General features: G+C 41.9%; 1 protein-coding gene and 1 long non-coding RNA gene across 6 annotated transcripts in view; one reads left to right on the top strand and one right to left on the bottom strand.

Moving 5' to 3' along the window:
* Positions 1 to 23,978, bottom strand: part of ITSN1 (intersectin 1) — a 223,180-nt gene that overhangs the window by 59,816 nt on the left and 139,386 nt on the right. For 4 of the 5 annotated variants that reach the window (XM_041735053.1, XM_041735051.1, XM_041735050.1 and 1 more), the window contains 6 exons: positions 14,253 to 14,500; positions 11,984 to 12,143; positions 9,013 to 9,218; positions 8,175 to 8,257; positions 4,097 to 4,263; positions 747 to 792 (listed from right to left, as the gene is read on the bottom strand). In XM_041735053.1, coding sequence (XP_041590987.1) covers positions 747 to 792; positions 4,097 to 4,263; positions 8,175 to 8,257; positions 9,013 to 9,218; positions 11,984 to 12,143; positions 14,253 to 14,500 — 910 coding nt within the window. The remainder of the gene's footprint in view (positions 1 to 746; positions 793 to 4,096; positions 4,264 to 8,174; positions 8,258 to 9,012; positions 9,219 to 11,983; positions 12,144 to 14,252; positions 14,501 to 23,978) is intronic. The other variant, XM_041735052.1, reaches the window with a different exon arrangement.
* Positions 13,509 to 16,440, top strand: LOC121479448. The gene is made up of 3 exons (XR_005984730.1): positions 13,509 to 13,933; positions 14,047 to 14,131; positions 14,507 to 16,440. It is a non-coding gene; the product is annotated as an uncharacterized LOC121479448 (long non-coding RNA).

Genomic DNA, 23,978 nt, shown 5'->3' on the forward strand with positions numbered 1-23,978 from the left:
CAGGCCATCTGTGGTTGAGCACTGGACACGGAAACGCCAGATCCCCCTGTCGGCCTGCCGGGGACCCTCCCCACCCCTCATCTCCTACGGACACAACAGCAAAAACGCTCCAGTGACCTACAGGAGGAAGGCGTGCCAGACAAACCATGTTATTTCACCTCTGCTTCTTTCCCTTCTCTTTCGTGGTACTATTTGCAGAACGTGTGATTTTGCTTAAATAAACTATAGCACTAAATTCAGAGGATGACTGTAATTTTGCATCTTCAAATGTGTACCTGATGAAAACCTCCCTATGGCTTCCAAATATTCATTTGGGGGACCTCTACTTTGTTGCTCTTTGAATTTCTGCCACTATTTATGTCCTGGGACCAAACTGTGCTGTCAGGAGAGGGAAGGAGCTTCCTGGACCTCCCAAGAGAACGAGGATGCAGCAGTCCTATTACTTTTAGAGCTTCTATGCATTACGACTTCCCACCACCCTGCCTGACTTACTTCACAACCCAAGAGAACCTTCTGTCTAGCGGTGTCCCCCCCACCCCACCCCATGTGTGAAGCAACAGCCATCGCTCATAACCACGTACACATTATTAATGGATTCCAAGAAAAGGATAAACTCTGACTGCTCTTAAGAAAGATTCTTTTGTCTGTCTTTTTTAGGCTTCCAGCCCTAATGAACAAAAGGTTGGGAGCAACTATCAATTACATTCAAAAACATTGAAAAATAAGCATCAGGGTTTGCAACTTACCAGGTTTTTTTCCTAAACTCCCTGTTTTCCCAGCAGTTCCAGAGCCCTTAAAACAGAGCAAAAGGTCTCATTTGCATACTGAAGAGTTTTGGTCATGCAACTTAAAAACACGATCAATGATGACCCAAGCCCGATCGAGCCCCTGAAGCCCCCTGGTTCATTCTGGGGAAACACGGCAGCAACTCTATCTCTTGACATCAGATGTGTGTCAGGAAAACATGGGACAAAACGAGTACTTTGAAACACACAGCTTTTACCCTCTTCTTTAGAGAGAAGTGAGCCAAGTAACGTGGCATTGTAGGATCCCAGACGGCTCAGGTACTGTCTGCGTGTAGCACAGGTGCATCCTGTCCCTGAGTCACACCAAACAGGGGGTGCCGGGCGAGGAAGACTGTTAGGCTATGTCCTAAACACTGAACTCATGCTTATGTTCAAATGGTTATTGAATATTTTACACAATAAAACTCCAGAGACTCTGACATCCAGAGCCCAACATCCAGATGTGCTACATAAAATATTAATATTTTGCTACATTTGCTTTACAGCTTTATCTTTTTACTTAAAAAAAAAAAAGATAACTGAAACAGCACAATGGCAATTCAAACACGCCTTCCCCTATCCCATTCACCTCTTTATCCACAGAGGCAGCTACTCGCCTGTGTATCTTTTTTGCCCAAATCTTACACTGTTTAAACACTGAAATTCCTCTATCAATGCTGGATGCACAATCCATAGAAGCAGACCATATTTTTGTTGTTGCAACGATTCATTGTTCCAAAAGTGCTCTGGGGTTGAATTCCTTTATGGGTACTCATGGAATTTTAAACCAGCTGAACAAGCCAATAGAGACCTTGAGACAGGACAGGGGCCAGACTGTCATCTGTCATTACAAAGTGCTTTATTCTGAATTGATTTTCATTCTTGAGTCCCTATCTGGCAGTAAATTAAGTATTCCAATTAAAACAAAACAAAACCAAACAAAAGGCTTATTAATAAAGTAAATGACAGTTACTGTAAGAATAAAAACATGCCATTCATCTAAGCCATCATGGTCCCTTTATTTTGGTTATTGAAATTTAATAACCATTTACCAGGAAAAGTTTGAGTTACAATTTTTACTCAGATTATGATTTCTGTATAATATATAAAAAATATATAAAAGATATATAATACCAATCTGCCTTGCTATTTTTATAGGATGCGTATCAAAATAAAGGAATACTAATGAAACAAGATTCCAAATGACCAGTTAACTTTCCCAGTATGGACTTATAATAACTCCCTATAGGCCATAAAAGGAACAAAGGCATTTGGCAACACCCAGTGAATGAGTCCAAATAGCTTCAGTGTGCTACCCTGCTTTTTTTAAGTGGGCTCTATGCCCAACGTGGGGCATGAACTCACGACCCCCAGATCAAGAGTCACATGCCCTACCAACTGAGCCAGTTGGGTGCCCCAGTGTGCTCCCTTTTTAACACCACAGCCAGCACATAAACTAAGACATACTCAGAAGGCCTGGTTCTGTCCTGGCACATCTCAGGAATGCAGTAGAAAAGCTGCCCCAGGATATGTGCCACAGCCCTTCTCCTACAGAGAAGGGAAGCCAGGATAGAACAACCTCTCCCATGCCCAGAGGGAAAGCCTGGTATCTGAGGCTGGATCTGGGTTTAGCAGGAAATTTTCCTTATACGCTGAACTCTGTACCCAAGGAAAATGAAAGAGCTGACTTTTTAGATTTTTCTCATCACTATGAAATAATGTAGCCAAATGTTTGTGCAAAATCTTTAGCTCCGTTGGTTCTTCTGTGGCTCATAATTTAAGGCCATGGTTAAAAAAGCACCTTGATATTCAGCTTACCTTTAAAAATGTCAGTTTCTTTTTTAACTTACTGATTTCAGATTTTTTTTTATAGCAAACTATGATTTATCAAAATACAATATAAGTAATGGTTTTGGTCTTTCAATTGATCCAAAAAGGTAGTCACTCTAAGATTCTTCACGCCTAGCAGTAGAAATTGAGTTTAGTTTTAGTTATTCCCCTGTGACCCCTGGAATATCATCTGTATGATTCTTACTGGATCCAACTGGATTCCTGGAGAAAACCCTAATTCTCCCCTCTCCAGGTCTGCAGAGGACAATTCACTGCTGCATTGGAGAGAAGCACTGTCTACCAGGCTTCTGCCAAATTCTCTAAGGGTAAGCAGACTCATGCAAATCCTTTCCTGGGAGTCTCAATAAGCTGCTCTCAAGACCACAGCAAGGGAAAACAAAACAAAACAAAACCAAACCCCAAAACTGAAACAGCTAAAAAGACACTCCCTGAAAAAACAAAACCCAAGCAAAATAAAAACTTGCTTCTGGGCACTGCAGGGAAGGCGAGAAAGGAAGGGGAGGGAGGGACCACACTGTGGGGTCAGGCTCCAGGCTCCCAAAGCAGCTGGAGGTACTAGGGCCTGTGGATCAGCCCAAGGTACACCCTCCTGCTGGCATTCCAATGACAGAGGAGCTCTGTCCACTGGCTTACACCTGAGAAAGCAGGTTTAAAAAAAAAAAAAAAAGACAATTCTTGTGGTTTATTTATGTGCAATGGATCTGTTAAATGACTACATTGATTCACCCTGAAATTCTCCACTAACTTGAAATTGGTCACTCTGAGATAGGCTCCCAATACCCCGGTGGTGGGCTCACCCCACCATTTCATTGAACTCTGCACTGCCTCAAGACCTCTTGTTCTGCAATTGGATTTTTAAGGCCCCGCATAACAATGGGATTCATTTCTGATTCATAAGGAGAACAGCAGTTAGAATAAATTCAGGCCCTCATCAATGGGCCTGAGATTCTAAGGCCTGGTCAAAAGTGTCATTGATCTCTTAAATCTTGTGTCTTCCCAATGTGTAGGCAAAAGTATCAATTGTAAAAACTCTCTACCACCCCACGTTCTGGGGCCAGTATCACCCAAATCCTCTTGTTTTACATGGGCAAAATATTGCTGTGTGTCTTTCTTTGGGTATCCCAGATCAGTGACCCTGAAGACCCAACCAAGAACATTCGCTCTAAACCCTAAGCCAGTCGCATGCAGGAACAGAAATGAGCCCTGAACATTAACTCTCTCAGACCAGCCTCCAGAGAGGTAGCCTCTGCTCAGCCCCAGGGGGTTCTTCTGCTTGTGGGAAGCTTACCCTGCAGCACCAAATGACCAGTTCAAACAATTACAGGGCACTCTGTATCCACTGTCAAGTTCCCGGAACACAGCAACACCCATCAACAGTGTTCCACCATCAAATATTGGCGACTCCCCGCCGAGAGAACCATCGCACAGAAAGGGAGAGTAAACAGTTAATGTGGGTTTACCTCTGAATCTTTAAGCCTCACATAGTTAGAAGGGAAGACTCCGGACTTGTCGCCCACTGCTCCTGTCCACCAGTCACCATCTTTCTTGGTAACCAAAATCACATCCCCTTGCTGAAACGTTAAATCGCCTTGCTCAGAACTCTCGTAAGTGTACATGGCAATAAATTCTGGTGGGGAGAAATATTGAGATACGGAGAGAGCTTGATTGTTTACAGAGATCCCAGACAGCTTTGCAAACGCAAGTTTATGAATAAGGAAGTTAGGATAAGATCCATTCAAGAGAAAAGCTTGTCACAGATAAAACAGAAGTGTGGAACATCCCTGGCTGCAAATGCCCTAACTGCACATACAAATTCAGTAACTGCAGACGTGGGAACAATTCTTGGGAAGACCCAGCCATGCGAACAAAAATGCCAACTGCCTGTCTACCGACACCGAGTGCCAGGGCTGAGCTATAATTTCATGTCATCATTTCCTTTGGAGTGAAAATGGTTTTTACATTTACTCTTAACATTTACTTAGTTGTGCTGAGCACTCATTTGGATGCACTAACACACCAGCTCTTCTATGCACATCAAGTATCCGTGTTTTCGTTTTGAGGGTACCAAGTCACAATTTTGGAACATTTTTAGATACACTATAATCCTTCATGTAAATTAAATAAGACACATTGTTCATTACTCAAGTGCCCGAGTGAAAACTTATGTCCTTTTGTGCCATATACACAGATAGTAGGAAGCTGTTAAAACACAAAATAAAAGATACGTATTATTTAGTTAAAAACGGGCATCTACTTGTCATTCAAGTGCACAAACACGTAGTGAGGACTGATAATAAAAGTAACGTCTACTCAATCCCAGAAAATAAGCAAGCCTTCCTGAACAAGCTGAAAAGAAATGTTTCCTATGTTTTATTATTCAAGTCTTAAAGGCTAAGAACTGACTTTCTTTACAGTCTTGCATGTGATGGGGGTGCATTTCAGAGGAAAATTTCCTTTTTAATTATAAAGAGTTGGTTTTACAAAGGCTCAGAAACCAAATCACTCTCAGAAAGATCCCTAGACACAAAATTCTAGACACTATACTAGGTGCAGGATAAGAGATCTACAGAGAGATGAACCTAAGTGTCTTGCTTCCATTTTTTTCTCCATTTTATCCTAGGCCTTTGGGTATTTTTGTCAAAGTCATTAAAAAAAAAAAAATCACTTTTTACCCACCCGGAAAGTTCATTTTGGGGATGGATGAGGCCTGTTTCTCACTAAAACTTCAGATGGAGCCCTTAAATTCAGAGCCTAATGTTAATTAATAGGCAGAAATTGAGTATGGAGGAATGCTTTTGGCTAATTATAAGAGCCTCTGCAGGAGGTACTAATGAAAGCTAAAACAAACACAAAAAGACACAATGCCCCCTAATGCGTGTGCTAATGTAGGCAGATCTACAACGTGGGAGAGCCCGCCAAGGGCTGAGTCAGCTTAGGCAGTGCTGGCCTCAGGCTGGAGCCTCAGCCAGGGCCCGGGGAGTAGGGACCCCACAGCAGACACAAGGTCACCCAAATGACCAAGGGAGAACAGAAGACGCTCTGTCTCTAGTCCTCCAGTGTGGCTCACACACACCTCCACAGTGAACACAGGAAAAATGATTTCCCACACACGGAAATCAAATCTGGCAGTTGTGCTAAGGACATTCTTTTTTCATTAATATGTTCCTTTTCCCGATCTCTCAGTATTCTGACCTTTCCCCCGTTTGGTTTTGCTCTGCCACTTGCCCCTGAAGCTCATGTTCGGCCATTTAAGATAGGATCTTTGGCAGATGGATGCTTTTCCCAGTGATTCCTGCATTGAAAAGTCACTTTCTCAAAAATGGATCCAATCTTTGAAGTGACTTTCAAAGTGCTGAAGAAACTTCAGACGCATGAACTCTGGCTGAACCTACCATTGCACTATAAGATACCAAGGAGACTGGAAAGACTGTGGCTTCGTTTGCCCTGCCATGCACACAGGCATCTGGGAGGCTCCTGTGGGGCTCAGTGACACGGGCCATGGGAGGATGGGCGGGCGATGGCACTCAGAGCCTCCTCCAGAGACAGTTACCACAGGGCACTGGCCATTCCTAAGTGGGCACACTAAGAGCTACCCAAACTGACCATCTGTTTAATCTGGTTTATGTATGCTTTACTTTGAATGTGACTACCTTTAATGCAATATTAATAAGGGGCTCATTGATACATGCAGATAGCTTTTCTCTGAACTTCAACAGCCAAGTCCTCTCACGCCACTCCGGAAGGCCAGTGAGCTCTCTCCTAGTGTTTCTTAATATTCCAGATCATCTGACAATGGATGTAATAAATGTCAGCGGAGATTAGAAACTCTCTTCTGTTACCCAACTTTAAACGTGTGTGTGGTTCACCTGTGACCTATGGATTGAGGCCTCAAGGGACGAGGCCTCTGTACACGTTTCAAAACAAATCGGCGTTCATCGATGCTGCTCCTAGAGGAGAATGCTCACGGCGTTAAGTGGCTCTCCATCAACAACCCAGGAAATGAAGCAAAAAGGAAAAAACACTAGCAGACTCTTACTGACCTTTCTCCTAGATGCTTTATGCAAATTATCTCATAATCCTTGATTGTTACTTTCTACTCGAAGAGGGGGTCAGTAGCCCACTTTACAGGAGAGGAAGTGAGGGCATGGCTACTAGGAGAGAGCCAAGGTATAAACTTCAGCCTTCCGAGGAGACGTCATTGGATAAAACATACTGAATCTGGGCAGAATAGTAATCTGCTTTATATAATATGGACCACACATGTGTTTAAAAAGAGTTGGTTTTTTTTTTTTTTTTTTTTGCCTCGTTCTGCTAAGTGGATAAAGCACTGATTCAGATGACTGATAGAGTGTATAAACAGAACTCTTCTAATGATCGTTTTGGTGGCAACAGCAAAAACTGGATGCAATAAAATGCTGGATGTGTTTGGCAGTGATGAGGTTTTTATAGCTGTATTTATAAACTACAAACATTTTTGCTTCTCAAATTCCTTTGGGGAAAGTAATTTTGTTACCGGGGGTCTGAAATACCACTGAACTTTAATCCTTGCTGTCTCCAGCCAAACAACTGTTTTCATAATTCTTTCACAAGCCACGCTTTCCAAGGAATGTGACAATCTCAGGATGGTGAAGAGACTAAATAAAACACTCTATCTTCATAGAATTTACTTAAGGAACCCAAGAAAAATTAGCATACAATGGGGTAGACATCTGTTAGCTAGGAATCCCCATCAGACTTGCAGTGGAAAGCCTGTCAAACTACTGGTAGCACTCTTCAATGAGGTGAGAATGGCTACACTGACTGCAGAAAAGACGTGAGATTTTTACCATCCAGAGCCTGGATCATGTGGGTTTTATTTGTTTTTTTTTTTTTTTTTTTTTTTTATTTGTTTTAAAGCCCACACCATGTATCAGCATATATAATCCTCACACTTATGTGATGAAGACCAAGATATAAGGCAATTAATTCTTTGTGTGCTAAACACTCAAAATTAAATTTTTAGGTCTTAAATAATCGGGTGTGCTTATTGACAAGGAACAGAAAAACTGAACTCTGTTTCTTTTGAGGTGGCAGAGATGCCACTGCGATTGCTGGGACAGCTTTACTAGACTGTGTAGTAACATTTTTAAAACAAAACACTTATGTACAAGTCAGAAGAGAACAGACTATAGTAGGGGAAGCAATGACCACAATCCAGCTGCAGAGATGCTCACAAAACTTGATCCCTAGTGACACTGATGGGCCTCTTTCAAACGTCAGAGAGCTTGTGACCAACTATCATTAGAAGATTCGGTTATTATGATCAATGTATCTGATACTATTTTGAAAGTCTCCATGAAGTACTCTGCTTTTGTAAAGATCTAACCTTTCATTTGACCTCAGAGTGGAACACACTGAGCATAAACTAATATAGTCTATTTTTTTTTTTTTAGTACAGTCTATTTTAAAGTGAAATCCCATTTCATTTCAAACATGTACTGTTTATATTACGTGATCCCCTCGACCCTCCTAAGAACATGATTTGACTCAGGTTCTCACCTTCTCCCGAAACGGCCGGCTTGGCTGCTGGGGAAGCTACTCTCTTCAGACTAGCAGGACTTTCTGAAGAACCAGATTCCATGCTGAAAGAGATGGGAGGAGAAAGTATTTTAATTTTTATCTTCAAAGACATGAATACAAATGACACTGATTTTCCTTTTTTTTTTTTAAGAGCTGCTTAATATTTAAAACTTTGAAGCATCTACAGCTGTACAGCTGAAACAGTTGCACTTGGCTAAGTTAAAACACTTAACAGCGCCACAGAGGCATGAGTCTGAGCTGCATTGTTTCTCAGCACTTGCTACATAGCCAACGTATCCATCTAGTTCAAAGCAACGATAGATGCTCTTCCAATATTTTTTGTTATTTTTATCTTCTTGAAGCTCCTAACCTGTTTGAACACCTAGGTGATTGCAATAATTGAACTACAACCTTTATGTTAAAGGATCCATGCTATAAGGTTCATAATCCATTCTTTCAATTATTTCCCCAAATGCATTGAGCCTGTAAGTATTCATGTGTATCTGCATAGTACTGAGTACTAGGCATGATCACCAACAAATCCACAAGAATGTTCCAGGCCTCAGAGTAGAAGTCCTTCTTACATAAGTCACTGGAACACAAGATATGCAGGCTTCCACCAATGAAGGGGGGGAGAAAATGACCACTTATTTGTCAGAGGCTGTCTTCTCCAGATACGCACTCTAACTTCTGCAGTTAGAGGATCCAGAAGACACCATAATCCTGCAATCCCATCTGCGAATCTTAATGAACGCAAGCAATAATTTCATGCCCAACATTGTTTTCATCTAACAGAAGCAGACAAACACAAAAATACCTTGTGGATTTCCTTATGGGCCCTGAAATGAGTTTCACGTAAGACTTGGGGAACCAACCCTTCTGACCTTGGACTTCTCCAAACCACCACATGTCTTGCTGTTCCAGGACGGTGATGACGTCATTTTTGTTAAAATTTAAGTGGTTGTCTTTTTTGGCTCTCCAAGGATACAGGGCTTGTGCTTGTAGCCCTTCCACCTTCTCACCCTTGTGTGGAAATACATAAAGGACCTCTCATTACTCTGTGATCAGTTACCGACGCAGGTGACATCAACACTGGCACGAACACTCCTTTCCAGCAAGCACACACAGGCACACACAGCCACAAAGGGCCCTGCTTCAGTGCAGCATGGGTGCTGGATGCTTCCCTGGTTCCTGGTGATCTCTCATTTTCAAAAGGAGAGCCCAACACCTGCCAGCCTATTCGCAGGGGCACTATCTGGCCATCCAGAGCTGCCTCATTAAACAAGCCAGGAGGTCATATTTCTTTTGGGGCACCTGGCTGTGTGCCTTTGACATCTGGTTCTGTTTTAACCTCCAAGGTGCCCAGGCCACTCCCACCATCCCCATTTCCAAATGGATTTTGGATGTTGGGTGGAAGATTCATACCGAAGTGTAGAAATCTTGCGAAATCTCAAAGGATAATGAACTGATAGTTTAGGTGGACAAAGGAAAATATGCCCCACGTTGGATTGTTTGAGCTCCTGTTTTAGAGACCCAGGGGTCTGGCTGGCATAAATCTGCTGTGATCCACTACATACATCTACATGCAGAGAGGGGTTACAAAGAGGAATAAAATGCCACCTCTGCCTCCTCCAAATAATTTAGGCTAAAAGACTTTATTGACCATATGGCACTGGAAAAAGGGACAGTATGGTATCATTAGCAAAGACTTCACAATTAGCGGGCAAGAGAGAGACACACACAATGATATATACCACTTGGCAGAACGAGATCTACTACAAAGAGGCTCCAGCTATTCACTGTGGGAACAGAGAGAAAAGAGGGATGAATTCTGCCCAGGGGCCATAGGGACAGTTTCACAGAGGAGGCAGCACTGGAGTCAGGCCTTGAAGGGCGAGGAGGATTTTGAGAGCTAGGGCTTCGGAGGAAGGGCACTCCAGGCCGAAGGCACAGCACAGGCAACGGCCTCGGGGTGGCATACTGCAAAGGGTCCAGGAAGAGGAGCACAATCCTGGGGTGCGTGGAGCCTAGTTTCATGGAGGGGTGCAGTAGGAGATGAGGCTGGAAAGGTAGGGTGAGGCATTTATTATCTTTTTTTAAAAACTGTAACATAAAACCATTACAATATCTTAAGATGATACTAAGAAAATTACAACGTCAACTTTCAAGCATATACGAAAATGGACAGGAACAAAAAGATGATGCTCAAAGGCAGCTCATTTGGAACCAACTTGTACCTGTTTTTAAAAGACATTTTCCTATCGACACTCCTGGGTCCTCACCTTCTCGGACCTTCGAAGTCCCTCCTCCCTTCCATCTCGGCTGCACACTTCTTCAGATCCCCCAGATTCTCTGCCTGTTTTTCTTCCTCGGGCTCGCGGGAGCTCCCCGACCCCCACAGCCCACCAGCTCACAGCCCTTCTGTGCTGTCCCATCCTCCCAGCTGCTTCCATCCATTCCTCTGCCAAGCCTGGGCCCCAGCCTTGTCGACCTTTCCCCACTGACACTTTGGAATAACCCAGCCTGGGGCTGGACAGAGCCTGGACTCGGGGTTGGAACCCCACGTGTGTCACTGATTTCCTGACTTTGGTCAACTGTTTAATTCCCCATAGGACCCAGCTTCCACGTTCTAAAAATTGGATATAAACTATCTTCGCCTACCTAGCAGTCAGCATCTCCTACTCCTTCCCAGGTCGCAAACACATTCTTCTTACCACACTGAATGCTCTCTACCCTGATCACCAACCCCAGTCCCTGCAAAGAGCCCAGCAGGGACAGAAGCAAAGGGAAGAGAACATCTCTGGCTGGGAGCTCCTCCTCTCAGGTGGGGAGAACACACACACATGCTGCGGATTTTCCATTTTCTTACCCTGTTCTCTTTTTTTGAAGATCTCACATGTTTCCTCAGAGCTGATCTATGTTCTCACTGCCTGTCGCATGGGACCACCTGGTGCCCTACCTTCACCCTGAACACACCTAAAACTGAGCTCCTCTCTCCAACTAAAAATCATTTTCTCTCTGTGCCCTCCTTGTTTCTCTCGGAGGTCAGATCCTTCTCTCAATCCCAGGCTGCTTTGCTTTCCTTTGGCTCCAACAGGAGTGTGACTCCGTCCTGCTTAGCTGTCGCTGCTGCCCGATGTCCTCTGCTGGCACCTCCCCATGCACCTGCTCAGAGCCCGCATGCCTCCTGTTGATCCCAAGTCAGAGACTGTCCCTGACCCCCAAATGCCTCCCACATGGGCATTTGCTCTGTCTGGTTTGATTAATGTATAGATATTTCATTCCTTTATGTTCATTGCATTAAGTAAACTACTGCTTTATCGTATGGAGTAGTAATATTCAGAATAACGATCCTTTTAGAAACACCCTCTTAGGAGGGCACTTAAGAGTTTCCCATTCACCGGTAATCAAGCCTTTCCGATGTATACTTATTGGTCTCCCCAGATCGACAGGCCTAAGTTTTTCCTGAAACACTCTGGTCTCCTACGTTAAAGCCTCTCCTCACAGCATTTGCTGTCTGACAGGCAAGCCCATTCTACTTCCTAACAAAATCTACCCATGGTATAAGATACTACTTCTTTAGCGAAGCTTCCTGGTCAACCTGTGCAGGAAATTACCCTCCTCTGAACTCCCCAGGCTCCTTAATGCTATTGGGAAAATGTAAACTGAATCCACACTGCCACCTGACCCAGATACACAGAAATAACACTGTCGATAAGCACTTGGCCAAATGTGCTCGTACTGGGTACTGCATGCTAGGTCTTCACACTCCCACTGACTGCTTTTACCTGGCCTAAAACGGGAGATGGAGAGGAGCCAGTGGCCGTGGCTGGAGTAAACGCTGATCTCTGCCTTAGCTGGCCAGCACTGGGAACGGTGAGAGAGGGCTGGGCTGCCCATGCGTCCCAGTTGTCGGTTTCTGGCTTCTCATTCGTGCTGGTGGGCCACCTGGAAGGAAAGTTTGCCACCATGAGAAGCAAGTACTTTCTATGTGCCAGCTTCTCACCTACGGCAGCTGTAAAGCCAGTACGTTTACAGGGCTTTCTAAAGATGAGAAACAAGACAGCAACGAGCCTCAGGCAAATTACAGTAGTTGCTCTAAATCTTCATTTCCCCATTGATAAAATGGAAACAATATTCTGTCAATTTGGTTCATTAGAAGGGTCTCATGAAACATGGGATAGGGACTCGTTGCAACTGTACCAGAGAAGCATCCTCACATGCCATTATTGTCACTGTTAAAAATGATAGTGCAGCCAGCAAAAAAGACGTAATACACCACATAATAAAACATGCCAGCTTGGCAGCTGGCACTTAACACCATTTCTCTGTCTCCTTCCATCCCACAGCAAGCACCAGGCCACAGGCCTAGCCACCAGGGTAATGACAAGCGGTATCCTTAAGGCAACCAGTCGTGCTGGGTCTCAGGGATGGTTTTAATTTTGTAATATTTATAATGTTAATACATCTGTGTGAATGCAAATATAAATGTAATGTACTTTTTGCATCTTTATAAGACATAAACATATTTGGAAATCAAAATAATTCCTTTGAGGGGTGCCTGAGTGGCTCAGTCGGGTAAGCATCTGACTCTGGCTTGGTCATGAGCTCACAGCCATAGGATCCAGCCCCATGTTGGTCTCTACATGGGGTGTGGAGTCTGCTTAAGATTCCCTCTGATAAAAATAAAAATATAATTCCTTTGTTAGATGGTACATCCTGATTCTGAGTTTGGAAAATAAGATGTCCGTGATTAAAGCAGGAGAACCGCACATCACACATGTATTGCAGAAGATTCACAAGACTGGATCCACAGCAAAAGAAACTCCTAGAAAACATGGTGTTTGTCTTCTTTGTTAGTCTGAGCTTCAGTTTAAAAAAAGCCAGAACTTTTGAATCAAGATTAAGACAGGAAGGGAGTCTTTCAACTTGGAATCATGCTAATGGAAGGCTACTTTTTAACAGAGATTAGATAGGGAGGACTTTTCTTAGCACCTGCAACCGTTTGTATGAAAACAGGAATATGTAAAACTTGCTATTCCTTACATCCTTCCCTCTACTTCCTGTGCCCCTGGTCACCATGCTCCTTCCTCTACTCTATTTAAGCCATTTGATCTTTCTCTAGCCTTACGTCTTGACTCCTTGCCTACTATTTGTTTCTTCTGAATAATGATTAGGCTTGAAAAAGAAAATTAGGGGCACCTGGATGGCTCAGTCGGTTAAGCATCTGCTTTCGGCTCAGGTAATGATCCCAGGGCCCTGGGATGAAGCCCCGCACCAGACTCCCTGCTCAGTAGGGAGCCTGCTTCTCTTCTCCCTCTGCTGCTTCCCCTGCTTGTGCTCTCTTGTCAAATAAATAAATATTTTTTAAAAAATTAAAATAGTTCTTACTCAAATCCCTCCTATTTGAATGCTCGTATGAACTACTTTTAGACGACTGCACACATAGATCACAGTCCTCTAACTGGAAGCGTGGGCAGCAGTTTCCTCCATCATTTCAAACCTCTGCTTACACACAGTTTTTAATGCCATTTCCTGATGACCAGGGGTGCGGCCAAGAGCACACGTCTCTTCACTTCCCAGTACAAGACCGATGACCGATGACAGAGGAAAGTTTTAAAGGAAACAGCTTTCTATCTTGTTCTAAACCACATGACTGAATTCAATTTCTGTTTTTGACCAGCAGAAAAAGTGCTGCTTGCATGCAGGAAACAACTGTTTGCTGACTGCCCTGGATGGTAAGTGAATTATTATTAGAGAATGATATTTCTCCATTTCTTCCACAGGAAGGAAAGATAGAGACAAATTACTGAATGCAACACGATGACAGGCTTGACTTCGTTCCTCCCAGGACACACCAGTGCGGAGCAATGAGAGAATGAAATCCAGCTCCGTGAATGTAATCCAGTGTGCCAGCAGAGTGGTCAGAGAAAAGGGTAAGGGAAATGAGCCCACTCCTTAATGCCAGAGGTACAGCCCAAACCCATAAAAGTACTTTAAAAAGATTACTGAGCAAGGAGATCCAAAACCCCTCAGAGATGGCGTGCCTACACGTACGTGGAGCTGAAGTCAGCCCAGCTGTTGGGGGTCGTGGAGGGCTCCGGAGCGCTCACTGCCACCGGAGCGGGGGTCTCACGCACAGCCAGTTTGGGCGCAGGGGCAGAGGTGAGGTCGGGCCCGGGTTTGACTGGAGCGGGCACCTCGTTTTCTGGGATTTTCTCTGCGTAGTTAGCAGGGAACCATCCCGTCTTTCCTTTTAATTCTCCTCCAAGCCAGCCCGGTTCTCCAGTTTGGCTTTCATCCACCTGCAGGGAAAGTCACAAAGTTTAACTTGAAAAGTGGCCCTACATCAACCCCTCAAGATACCAAAGGGCTCTACCAGGACCAAGCCCTGAGCCAACGACCCCATCGGACTGATATACCCCACGTACGCCTCTTCACCCTCTTTTAGTCTTTGTATCCAGGGAAATGAACCCTAAACATGAACCCTGAACAAAGAGTTTGTGTTGTAAAGGTTTCTCATTCTTTCTGCTTTTTAAGCACCTCCCCCCTATCCTTTTCTAGCAACAGCAATTCAGATAGAGCTGAAAGTCCTCAGGCCCACAGTTTACATTTTTAGAGTGACTCTGAATTGGAAAGTGATTGGAGACACTCCATCACTCGGGAAGTCATGTAATTATTAAAAAATAATTTGACTTGGGTTTATTATTTAAAGCTTAATCAGTACTCTAGAAATCTCTAATAACGGAGTAGTATTTGTTTAGCACAGGGATCAGAAAGATAAAAGCACGGTCTTAGATGGTTTCCATGGGAAGCCAAGCTGATGTTAAGCCATTTAAAAGCTCCATAGATACATGATGAGAAAATCAAAGAAATAATTATTCATGGCCAGTCAACTTTATTAAGGTCCTATGTTGTTCTTTTATACAAACTTAACTTTAATATTACAAAAGTGCACAGGAGAATTCAGAATTCTGCTGTTTAATTCTAATTTAAAAAGATCATTCAGAATCACCAGAAAGGTTCTACCTATCTTTATGAGTTACCCCCACTATTTTATGAGCAACAGGAGGATGACTTTGGAGGAAAATTATGTTCATTCTTAGAAAACCATTTTCATTACTGTATCAAATATGGGTCTATCAGAGACCTTCTCTTATTCTTATTCCTTAATATATGCTGCCTGAGGAGGTAAAACGTTGAACACTTCATCAGACATTAATGTTGCTTTTTAGAAATCACAGAAATGAGTAGGGAGGATCTTAATAAAGATTTTGGGAGGGGGGAAATGGGCAAAAATACCAGCTTCCTAACTCATTCAAATATATAGTAAAAAATAAATACACTAAAATAAAAAATAAAGGCCCAAACCACAGAACCAAACATCTACTACCTGTATTCAGTGCAGAGTAAGTGTAATGCTTATTAGCATACCTGAATTTTAAGCGTGCTTGGGGTGGGGTGGAAAAAGCGGAATACATGGCTTACCACTTAACTCTACATCTTATTCACAAAACGTTCAATAAGTAGAAGATGCCGGCACTCTGCTCTACCTTAGGGGAGGGACCCTTATTGTCAGGGGTAAAAGCAATTTTTGAAACTGAGAATTCTCCAGAAAGGAGTTCCCCGAGATAAAGAGCAATATTGCTTCAGAGCTGCTATTTTTCTCTTTGCAGTTCTGATATTCTTACTAACGCTTACATCAGATGTGAACACATTAGCCACTTTTCATTCAACTCCCCCACACTGTTTTGTGCTTACGTTCCTTTTTCTGGGCAGCCCCAACTGTTTCTCTAGATGAGGATTTAAGATGACATTTTTTTCCAATGGGATTTCATGCTGAATGCAAACGGCTAAATGCCTTTGTTTCTTCATTTATACTTATTGGTGATATTATGACACATTTAAATATTGCCACAGCTTTGCAGTGGGAACAGCTGTTTCTAGGCCAGATTGTGCAGGGGAGGGGCTCCCCAACTCCTCGGCAAGTTCAACAGTCACGCTCCCAGCCGCCCTCTCCACTCACTCTATGACCCCAGGTGATGTCAGGCAGGAGTGAGTGAGGAGCTTGAGCCTAATTCACTACTGTGAGCCTGACACAGTGACTTAGCCTCAAGACGGAGACATGTAACAATCAAGGGTAGGGCTCAGCAATTAGATTGGTCTAGTCTGAATACTAGATCTACCATTTATTAACTGGGTGACTTTGGGCAACTTTCACCTCTTGGTGCCTCAACTTCTTCATCTGTCAAATGAGGATAACAGTACCTGTCTTATTATGGTAGCAATGAGAACTGTGAAGTATTTAAAACACTGCCTGGCATATGACCAGTGTTTACTGATGTATTTTTATTTTTTAAAAGATGTTATTTGTTTATTCATGAGAGACACAGAGAGAGAGAGAGGCAGACACAGGCAGAGGCAGAAGCAGGCTTTATGCAGGGAGCCCGACGCGGGACTTGATCCCGGGACTCCAGGATCACACCCTGGGCTGAAGGTAGGTGCTAAACCACTGAGCCACCTAGGGATCCCCTGATGTATTTTTAAAAGCTATCTCTCCTGGGGCTCGTGGGTGGTTCAGTGGTTGAGCATCTGCCCTTGGCTCAGGTCATGATCCCAGGGTCCTAGGATCGAGTCCCACATTAGAGTCCCCTGCAGGGTGGCTGCTTCTCCCTCTGCTTATGTCTCTGCCTCTCTTTGGGCCTCTCATGAATAAATAAGTAAAAAAATCTTAACAAAAAAATCATAAGAAGAAGGAGCTATCCCTCCTGTTGTCCTGCTCTGAATTTGTACTAGAGCTGTCACTTGGGCTTTTGTCCCATTCTAAGAGCCTGGTCTTTACCCTCACTTTAGGTAACAATCCATGGTTCTCTGTATGGGGTATTACTTTACTCCAGGAAACTGCCTGGGAGCCGGGCCCTGTGGCTTTGCCTTCTTTATCAGCAGCAATCCTTTAGAGGCTGGAGCTCAATCCTTAATCGTGGCCTGTCTGGAATGTCTACTGGTCTATCCATGTAGGACCTCCTCAAATGTCAGCTGCTTTACTCACTTATATCCTATGTTTTACAGTTATTCTCTTGAGACAGAGGGTCTTACCTGGCTAATAAGACTTCTGGGACTGATATATGGAGTTGGCTCTGAAACTCTGAGGAAAGGTCCTGCCCTGTGGGCAGGTCTAGTTTGTACCCCAGGTAGCTGCTCACACCCAGCCCTGTTCCCCTGGTAAGAGAGAAAAACATGCTTCACTGCTGAAAGGTGTTTGTACACTTGGAGGCAGAGAAGGTGCCACATCAGCCTCTTATCTCATCCTTCAGGGTAGTGAAACCAAGGAAATTCACTGGTCAATTCTGACCAAAACATGGTCTTAATTAGCTGGTTTTGTTCTCATAGGAATCCATTCGTTTTAATGAGTAACTTAATTTTAAGATTCAGAGGATATAAGAAAAATTCACTCGGAAACTAAATTAACCACTTAGAAAAAGCACAGAGGTTCTCATATGAAAAGGAGAACTAGAGATGCTTGGGTGGCTCAGTGGTTGAGCATCTGCCTTCAGCTCAGGGCATGATCTCAGGGTCCTGGAGTAGAGTTCCATATCAGGATCCCCAGAGGGAGCCTGCTTCTACCTCTTCCTATGTCTCTGCTTCTCTGTGTCTTTCATGAATAAATAAATAAAATCTTAAAAAAAAAAAAAAAAAGAAAGGAGAAATGTATTTCCTGAACTAAGGAAACTTTACCCAAAATGCCAATCCAATTGTGGAAAAACAGTACAGAAGATCAGGATAGAACAAGAAGAATTAGGCATACAAATTGCAGCACAGCTGGCTAGCAAGTGAACTTTAACATACAAAAAGTAGATTCATCTATTGGTGGCTATAAGTCAGGGGGATCTGAATGATTAACAATATTGGTCTTGCTACAATTTCATTTGAGCAGCCCCATTGCACCACCTCAAAGCATTTGGGGTCATTCTAGTAGTATAGTCAAAAAGGGAAACCACAGGGCAGCCCCGGTGGCGCAGTGGTTTAGCGCCGCCTGCAGCCCAGGGCATGATCCTGGAGACCCGGGATCGAGTCCCACGTCGTGCTCCCTGCATGGAGCCTGCTTCTCCCTCTGCCTATGTCTCTACCTCTCTCTCTCGCTCTGTACCTCTCATGAGTAAATAAAATAAAAATCTTAAAAAAAAAAAAAAAAGTGAAACACAAACCCCAGATGTTGTGTCCATGTCTCAAATGTTACAGATCTACAGACTGTTAATATACATGGTATGCTGGGAGGCTTGGATGCAATAGTCAAGTGCACATAAGAGCCATGAGGTTCAAGTACATATGGCTGAAGCCTGATAATATTACATCTCATGGCTGCGCGATCCGTTAGGTAGCATGAATATATCTAAAATCTCTGACCTTGTCACAAAGAAGCGAAAGAGAAATTTCCTCTCCTTTCACAAGCATGACGCGGAACAAGGAGAGCAAAGAGATTTAAACTATGTACCAACTCAGAGCAGGTGGTGTGGCTGCTGAGATGTGCTGAGGAGTATTAGGAGCAGCACATGGTTCACGCAATCGACAGTTTAGAAATAAAAGTTTTCCCCAAAACTTCTGGAAGTTACAACACTAAAATTGTTTTCTAAAGCTCTAATCTGTAGGTCGTCAAATTTTTCCTCCGTTGTAACCGCTCAACTCTGCCCTTGCAGCACAAAAGCAGCTGTAGGCAATATGCAAATGAATGAGTCAGGCTGTGTTCCAATAAAACTTTATTACAAAACAGGCAGTGGGCTGCATCTGGCCCACTCCTGGAATCGAATGTGTATTGGTCCCTCAAAACAGTGAAGATACTATTGTTACAAAACATGCCCACCTCAGATGTTGAGGTTATGGAACTCAAAGGAAGGCAAGAAAGAAAAGGTGCTGACTATATAAAAGAAAAAAAAAAAATCTCAATCAAGAGAAAACAAGGAAAAGCAATGAATTTAATGTTACAAGAATAACACCAAATTAGAAAATCAACAGAGTCAAATGAACTGGCTGATGGCTGACAATCGCTAAAGAAGTGTCCTTTTTCTGAGATATTTCTAAGAGGATATGTTTCAGAAATGATTTAGAATTAGTCTTGACAGGAAAAAGCCATTAGGATAGATCAGTGGTTCTCAAAAGTGACTGCCTAACAGAACCACTTGGAGAAGATTTTGAATCCTGTTTATGGAGTAAAGTTCCCAGAGTCTCTAGGGGTGAGCCCTGGAATGCTGATTTCTTCTGAGCTCCCTGAACAGTTCTGATGTACTCAGTCCTGCACCATCCAGACCTGCTGAGTTACATGATCAGCCTGTGCTCTGAAGACAAACTTCAACAAAATGGCAGTGAGCAAAGGTCTTTTTTTTTTTTTTAAAGTAAGCTCTACACCCAACATGGGGTTTGAACTGACAACCCTGAGATCAAGAGTCGCATGCTCTTCTAACTGAGCCAGCCAAGAGCCTCTCTTCTAATTTTTAAAGTTTTTCCCATACATTATGGATGGCAAATTTGATTTATTTGCCCTCCAAATACCGGAACCTCCAGATCAGAAGACAGGCCATCAAAGTTCACAGCTGTCAAGGTCAAACTCAATTAAGAAGCTTCCATTAGGACACCTGGGTGGCTCAGGGATTGAGCATCTGCCTTTGGCTCAGGGTGTGATTCCTGGTCCTGGGATTGAGTCCTGCATCCAACTCCCCGCAGGGAGCCTTGCTTCTCCCTCTGTCTGTGTCTCTGCCTCTCTCTGTCTCTCATGAATACATGAATAATTTTTTTTAAGATTTTATTTATGTATTCATGAGAGACACACAGAGAAAGGCAGAGACACAGGCAGAGGGAGAAGCAGGCTCCATGCAGGGAACCTGATGTAAGCCTCGATCCCGGGATTCCAGGATCATGCCCTGGGCCAAAGGCAGGCGCTAAACCACTGAGCCCACCCAGGGATTCCCCCCTATAAATAATTTTTTAAAGAAGCTTCCATGAAGAAGGTCTTCCCTGCATATCAGTCTATTCTCATTCCTTTCCTCTTAAATTCCTAGCAAAGTTAGAAGGATTCACTGAGAACATCAGACATTGTCTTTTCAAAGTGTTTCTCTCTACTTTCTAAAAAGATTTTAAACATATGAATGGCAGATATAATTTTATATTTCTTATATTATAAACAATATACACTGAGGGGAGCACTTGATGGGATGAGCACTGGGTGTTATTCTATATATTGGCAAATTGGACACCAATAAAACATAAATTTACAAAAAAAAAAACAATATGTAGAACAGGACACTATATGGTACGAACTTTTTTTGTTAACCGTGGGGGAAAATATTTTTGGACAAAACTGGACTGGTAGTTAATTTTTTTCAAAAAAAAAAAAAAAATTTTAAAGTTCCCTCCAAGACTGCCTACGTTAAAAAAGGAAAGGTTAGGGGATCCCTGGGTGGCTCAGCAGTTTTAGTGCCTGCCTTCGGCCTGGGGCGTGATCCTGGAGTCCTGGGATCGAGTCCCGCATCGGGTTCCCTGCATGGAGCCTGCTTCTCCCTCTGCCTGTGTCTCTGCCTCTCTCTCTCTCTCTCTCTCATGAATAAATAAATAAAATCTTAAAAAAAAAAAAAGAAGAAGGAAACATTAGACTTCTGAAATCTAACCAAAATAGTCTGCTAATTTTCAAAGAAGTTTGAGAAATCTGAGAATCCAATGATTACTCTGCCCACAAAAATAAGTGACCTTTTGATTATTCCACCAAGAGATTGATAGTAGTCTTCTACTACATAAGTTCACGATGTTTCTTAACCTCAAACTTCAGGGAATAAAAAAATTATTACTATCACATGTCAATTTCCACATTTTCTGTGCTGACTGTTAACCTCACGAAGATAATATAGTTGAATGCCATTTGGGGTATAATGCTGCACTGTGTAGTAGAAGAAGACATTGCCGCTATTCCTTTGGCAAGCCAGTATATTATGACCAGCCGCACATTCCATACTTCATTACTTATTTGGGATGTCTGAGATAAAACAAACACCATTCCAGACCTGGGTATTCATTCTGTTATACTTGTCAAAGCTGGACTTATTTTTAGCATTTCTTTAAAAATTACAAATGTTGGCCCATTTATAAATAATACAAAATGAAAATACAAAACTACAAAAAATTAAACATAAAAGCCCCTTCTTTACTGCCCAGCAGTAACCAAAGTTAATGGTTTCGTGTCTCTATTTCAAGACTTTTACCACACACATAAAAACATTCACATATACACACAATTTTTTAAGCAAAATGCAATTATACTGTACATATTATTTCTGCTTTTTCTTTTTTACTGGTGAGCTTATCTGTATGTGTAGATCTGCCTTTTTTTAACATCTTAATCATACTGTTTAGCTATATCATAATTTATTTAAGCATTCCCTGACTTATATGGCCCCCCCCTTTTTTTAACCAAGATTGCAGTGTACATTTGTGTACACACAAATTTGTGCATATGCCAAAAAACATAGGAAGAGTAACAGAATTTCTGGGTCAAAGGGAGTAAGAATTTTTAATTTTAATAGGTATTGTCAAATTGCTTTTCAAATAGCTTAGCCAATACAACCATGCTGACAGTGTGCATTTCATTTACTTTCCTACACTCTTGACAAAGCTAGATATTACCAAATCTTTAAACTTGCTCAGGTGAGAAATGAAAAATGCTATCTGGTTTTTTAACTTGCATTTCCTGATTATCAATGAGATAAAGCCTCTTTTTGTATATTTTAAAAATCATACACTTTCTTCACGTGCCAATATCTCTTCATATCCATGGACAACTTTTCTAAGTTTTAGGTTTCTTTCATGTTAACTTTTAGGAGTCTTTATGTTTTGCAGTATACAAGTTTATTTTATATTGTCAAATCTGTTCATTTTTATCATTTATGGCTTCTGTTTTTAACTCAGAAAGGCATTTCTTTGCTAGAAAACTATTCCTATATTCTGCTTAAAAAAATTTTTTTTTATTAAATTTATTTTTAAGTTGAAACTACTTGGAACTTATTTTTGTCTGTAGCCTGAGATGGAGACTTAACCTTATAATTTGCCAAATACACAGCCTTCAAGTCAGTCCTTAAATGGAATCTAGCAAAGAGAAATCTGGTACACAAACTTTTATACCTCTATTTTGTGTTTTCTTAAGCACAACCTACTATACAAACTCAAAACATATTTTTACTGCCACGACAACACCCAAAGATATGTGTACTTACACAGAATTAAAGTGATTTAAAAGAAAACATTTAATAAGATGCAGACTTCCTGACAGTTACACAGACTTACCCATTCCCCTTTAACCTCCACCAGGAAAGCAAAGGTTTGAAAGCAAGGCAAAATATGTTTAATGAATGTTTTATTTTTACAGCACATCTAAACTCTATTCATCTAGTCAAACTGGTGGTTAACCAGCTATTTTGAGAAAAAAATACCATTGTAACAAGACTATGTTTCCAAAAAATAGCAATATTTTCTCATTAAAGTATAGAGATCATCTATAACACTTCCTTACTGTAATATCTGTAACACTTCCTTATCTCATCTCAAGAAGAGAACACTACTTTCCTGTACATTGTGTTGCAACAAAATCCAGTTTCAAAAACACCGGGCTCTTTTTTTGTTTCAGTGTTAAAAAAGACTTTGTAATGAGGCCCTCTGAGGTCACACTGTACTCTCATAGGTTTTAGATTCCTGGTTTGGTATTTTTATATATTTTAAAACAATTCATAGGCTTTACAAGCCATGGTATTTTCAAAGATGAGGCAGGACAAGTAAAACCACTTCAGGCCTTTAGAAAACAGCATAGGAAAAAGTCAGTGGTGAAGAAGGTGCCTTACAAAACTGTCTGTGTGTACAGAGTGCTGTGCCCACACCAAAGAGAAACCAGCAGTTCTTTCCGTAAAGAGTGAGTAAGGCTGGCACCCAGGCATTCACAAACTGTTTGCTGAGTGAAGGCTGGACTGTATTTGAAGAGGGTTTGTATTGTTATGGGGATTCTGACTTCTAAAGAATCTGATATTTGGCCTTGAGTCCCTATTTCAAGCCCATAATAATTTGAGAAAAAAAAAACAAACAGAAAAAAAGGGGAGAAAGGATTGAGACCTCTGAATATTGAACATACTATTCTTTCTATAGATTTTGGCTCATTAAGGATCATATATTCCCCACCCAGGGATCTGATATATATGTGCAAGATGAATGCATGAGTAATAGTATAATGATCTGTGCATTACTCTGTTACTTCAAAGATACCTAATACTGGTACAACAAGCAGGTTTGTCTCACTCATAGTTCTTTTAAAATATGAAACGATGCCCTTTAAACAAACAAAAAATGCCACCAACAAAACAAAGTTTGACCACTTCTATGACTGTTAATCCTTATTAACTAGATAGAAGAACTGTTTTCTTTTACAAAATTATTTAAATCAACCACATTGCTTTATTCTTTCTTAAACTATAGTTTGAGTTAGAATTACACGAATATATTTAACTGTTACTATAATTAAAGGAAATGAACCCTGACAAAGCAAAATTCTGAACTCTGTTATCTGCTCATTTACGGAGTAAGAAGGCAGATTAACTTTATGTACTTCATGACTCTTCACACAATTCAAAGATGACACAACTAAAGGGGAAAAATGATTCACTGACCCAAAAATACAAAAGTTATCATTGGCAATTGTGAAAGTGATGATAAAGCATTTTGCATTTAAAACCATCTCTTAAAGATTATTCATAGTATAAT

The sequence above is a fragment of the Vulpes lagopus genome, chromosome 20, assembly GCF_018345385.1.
Source record: "Vulpes lagopus strain Blue_001 chromosome 20, ASM1834538v1, whole genome shotgun sequence".
In the NCBI taxonomy this organism is placed as follows: Eukaryota; Metazoa; Chordata; class Mammalia; order Carnivora; family Canidae; genus Vulpes; species Vulpes lagopus.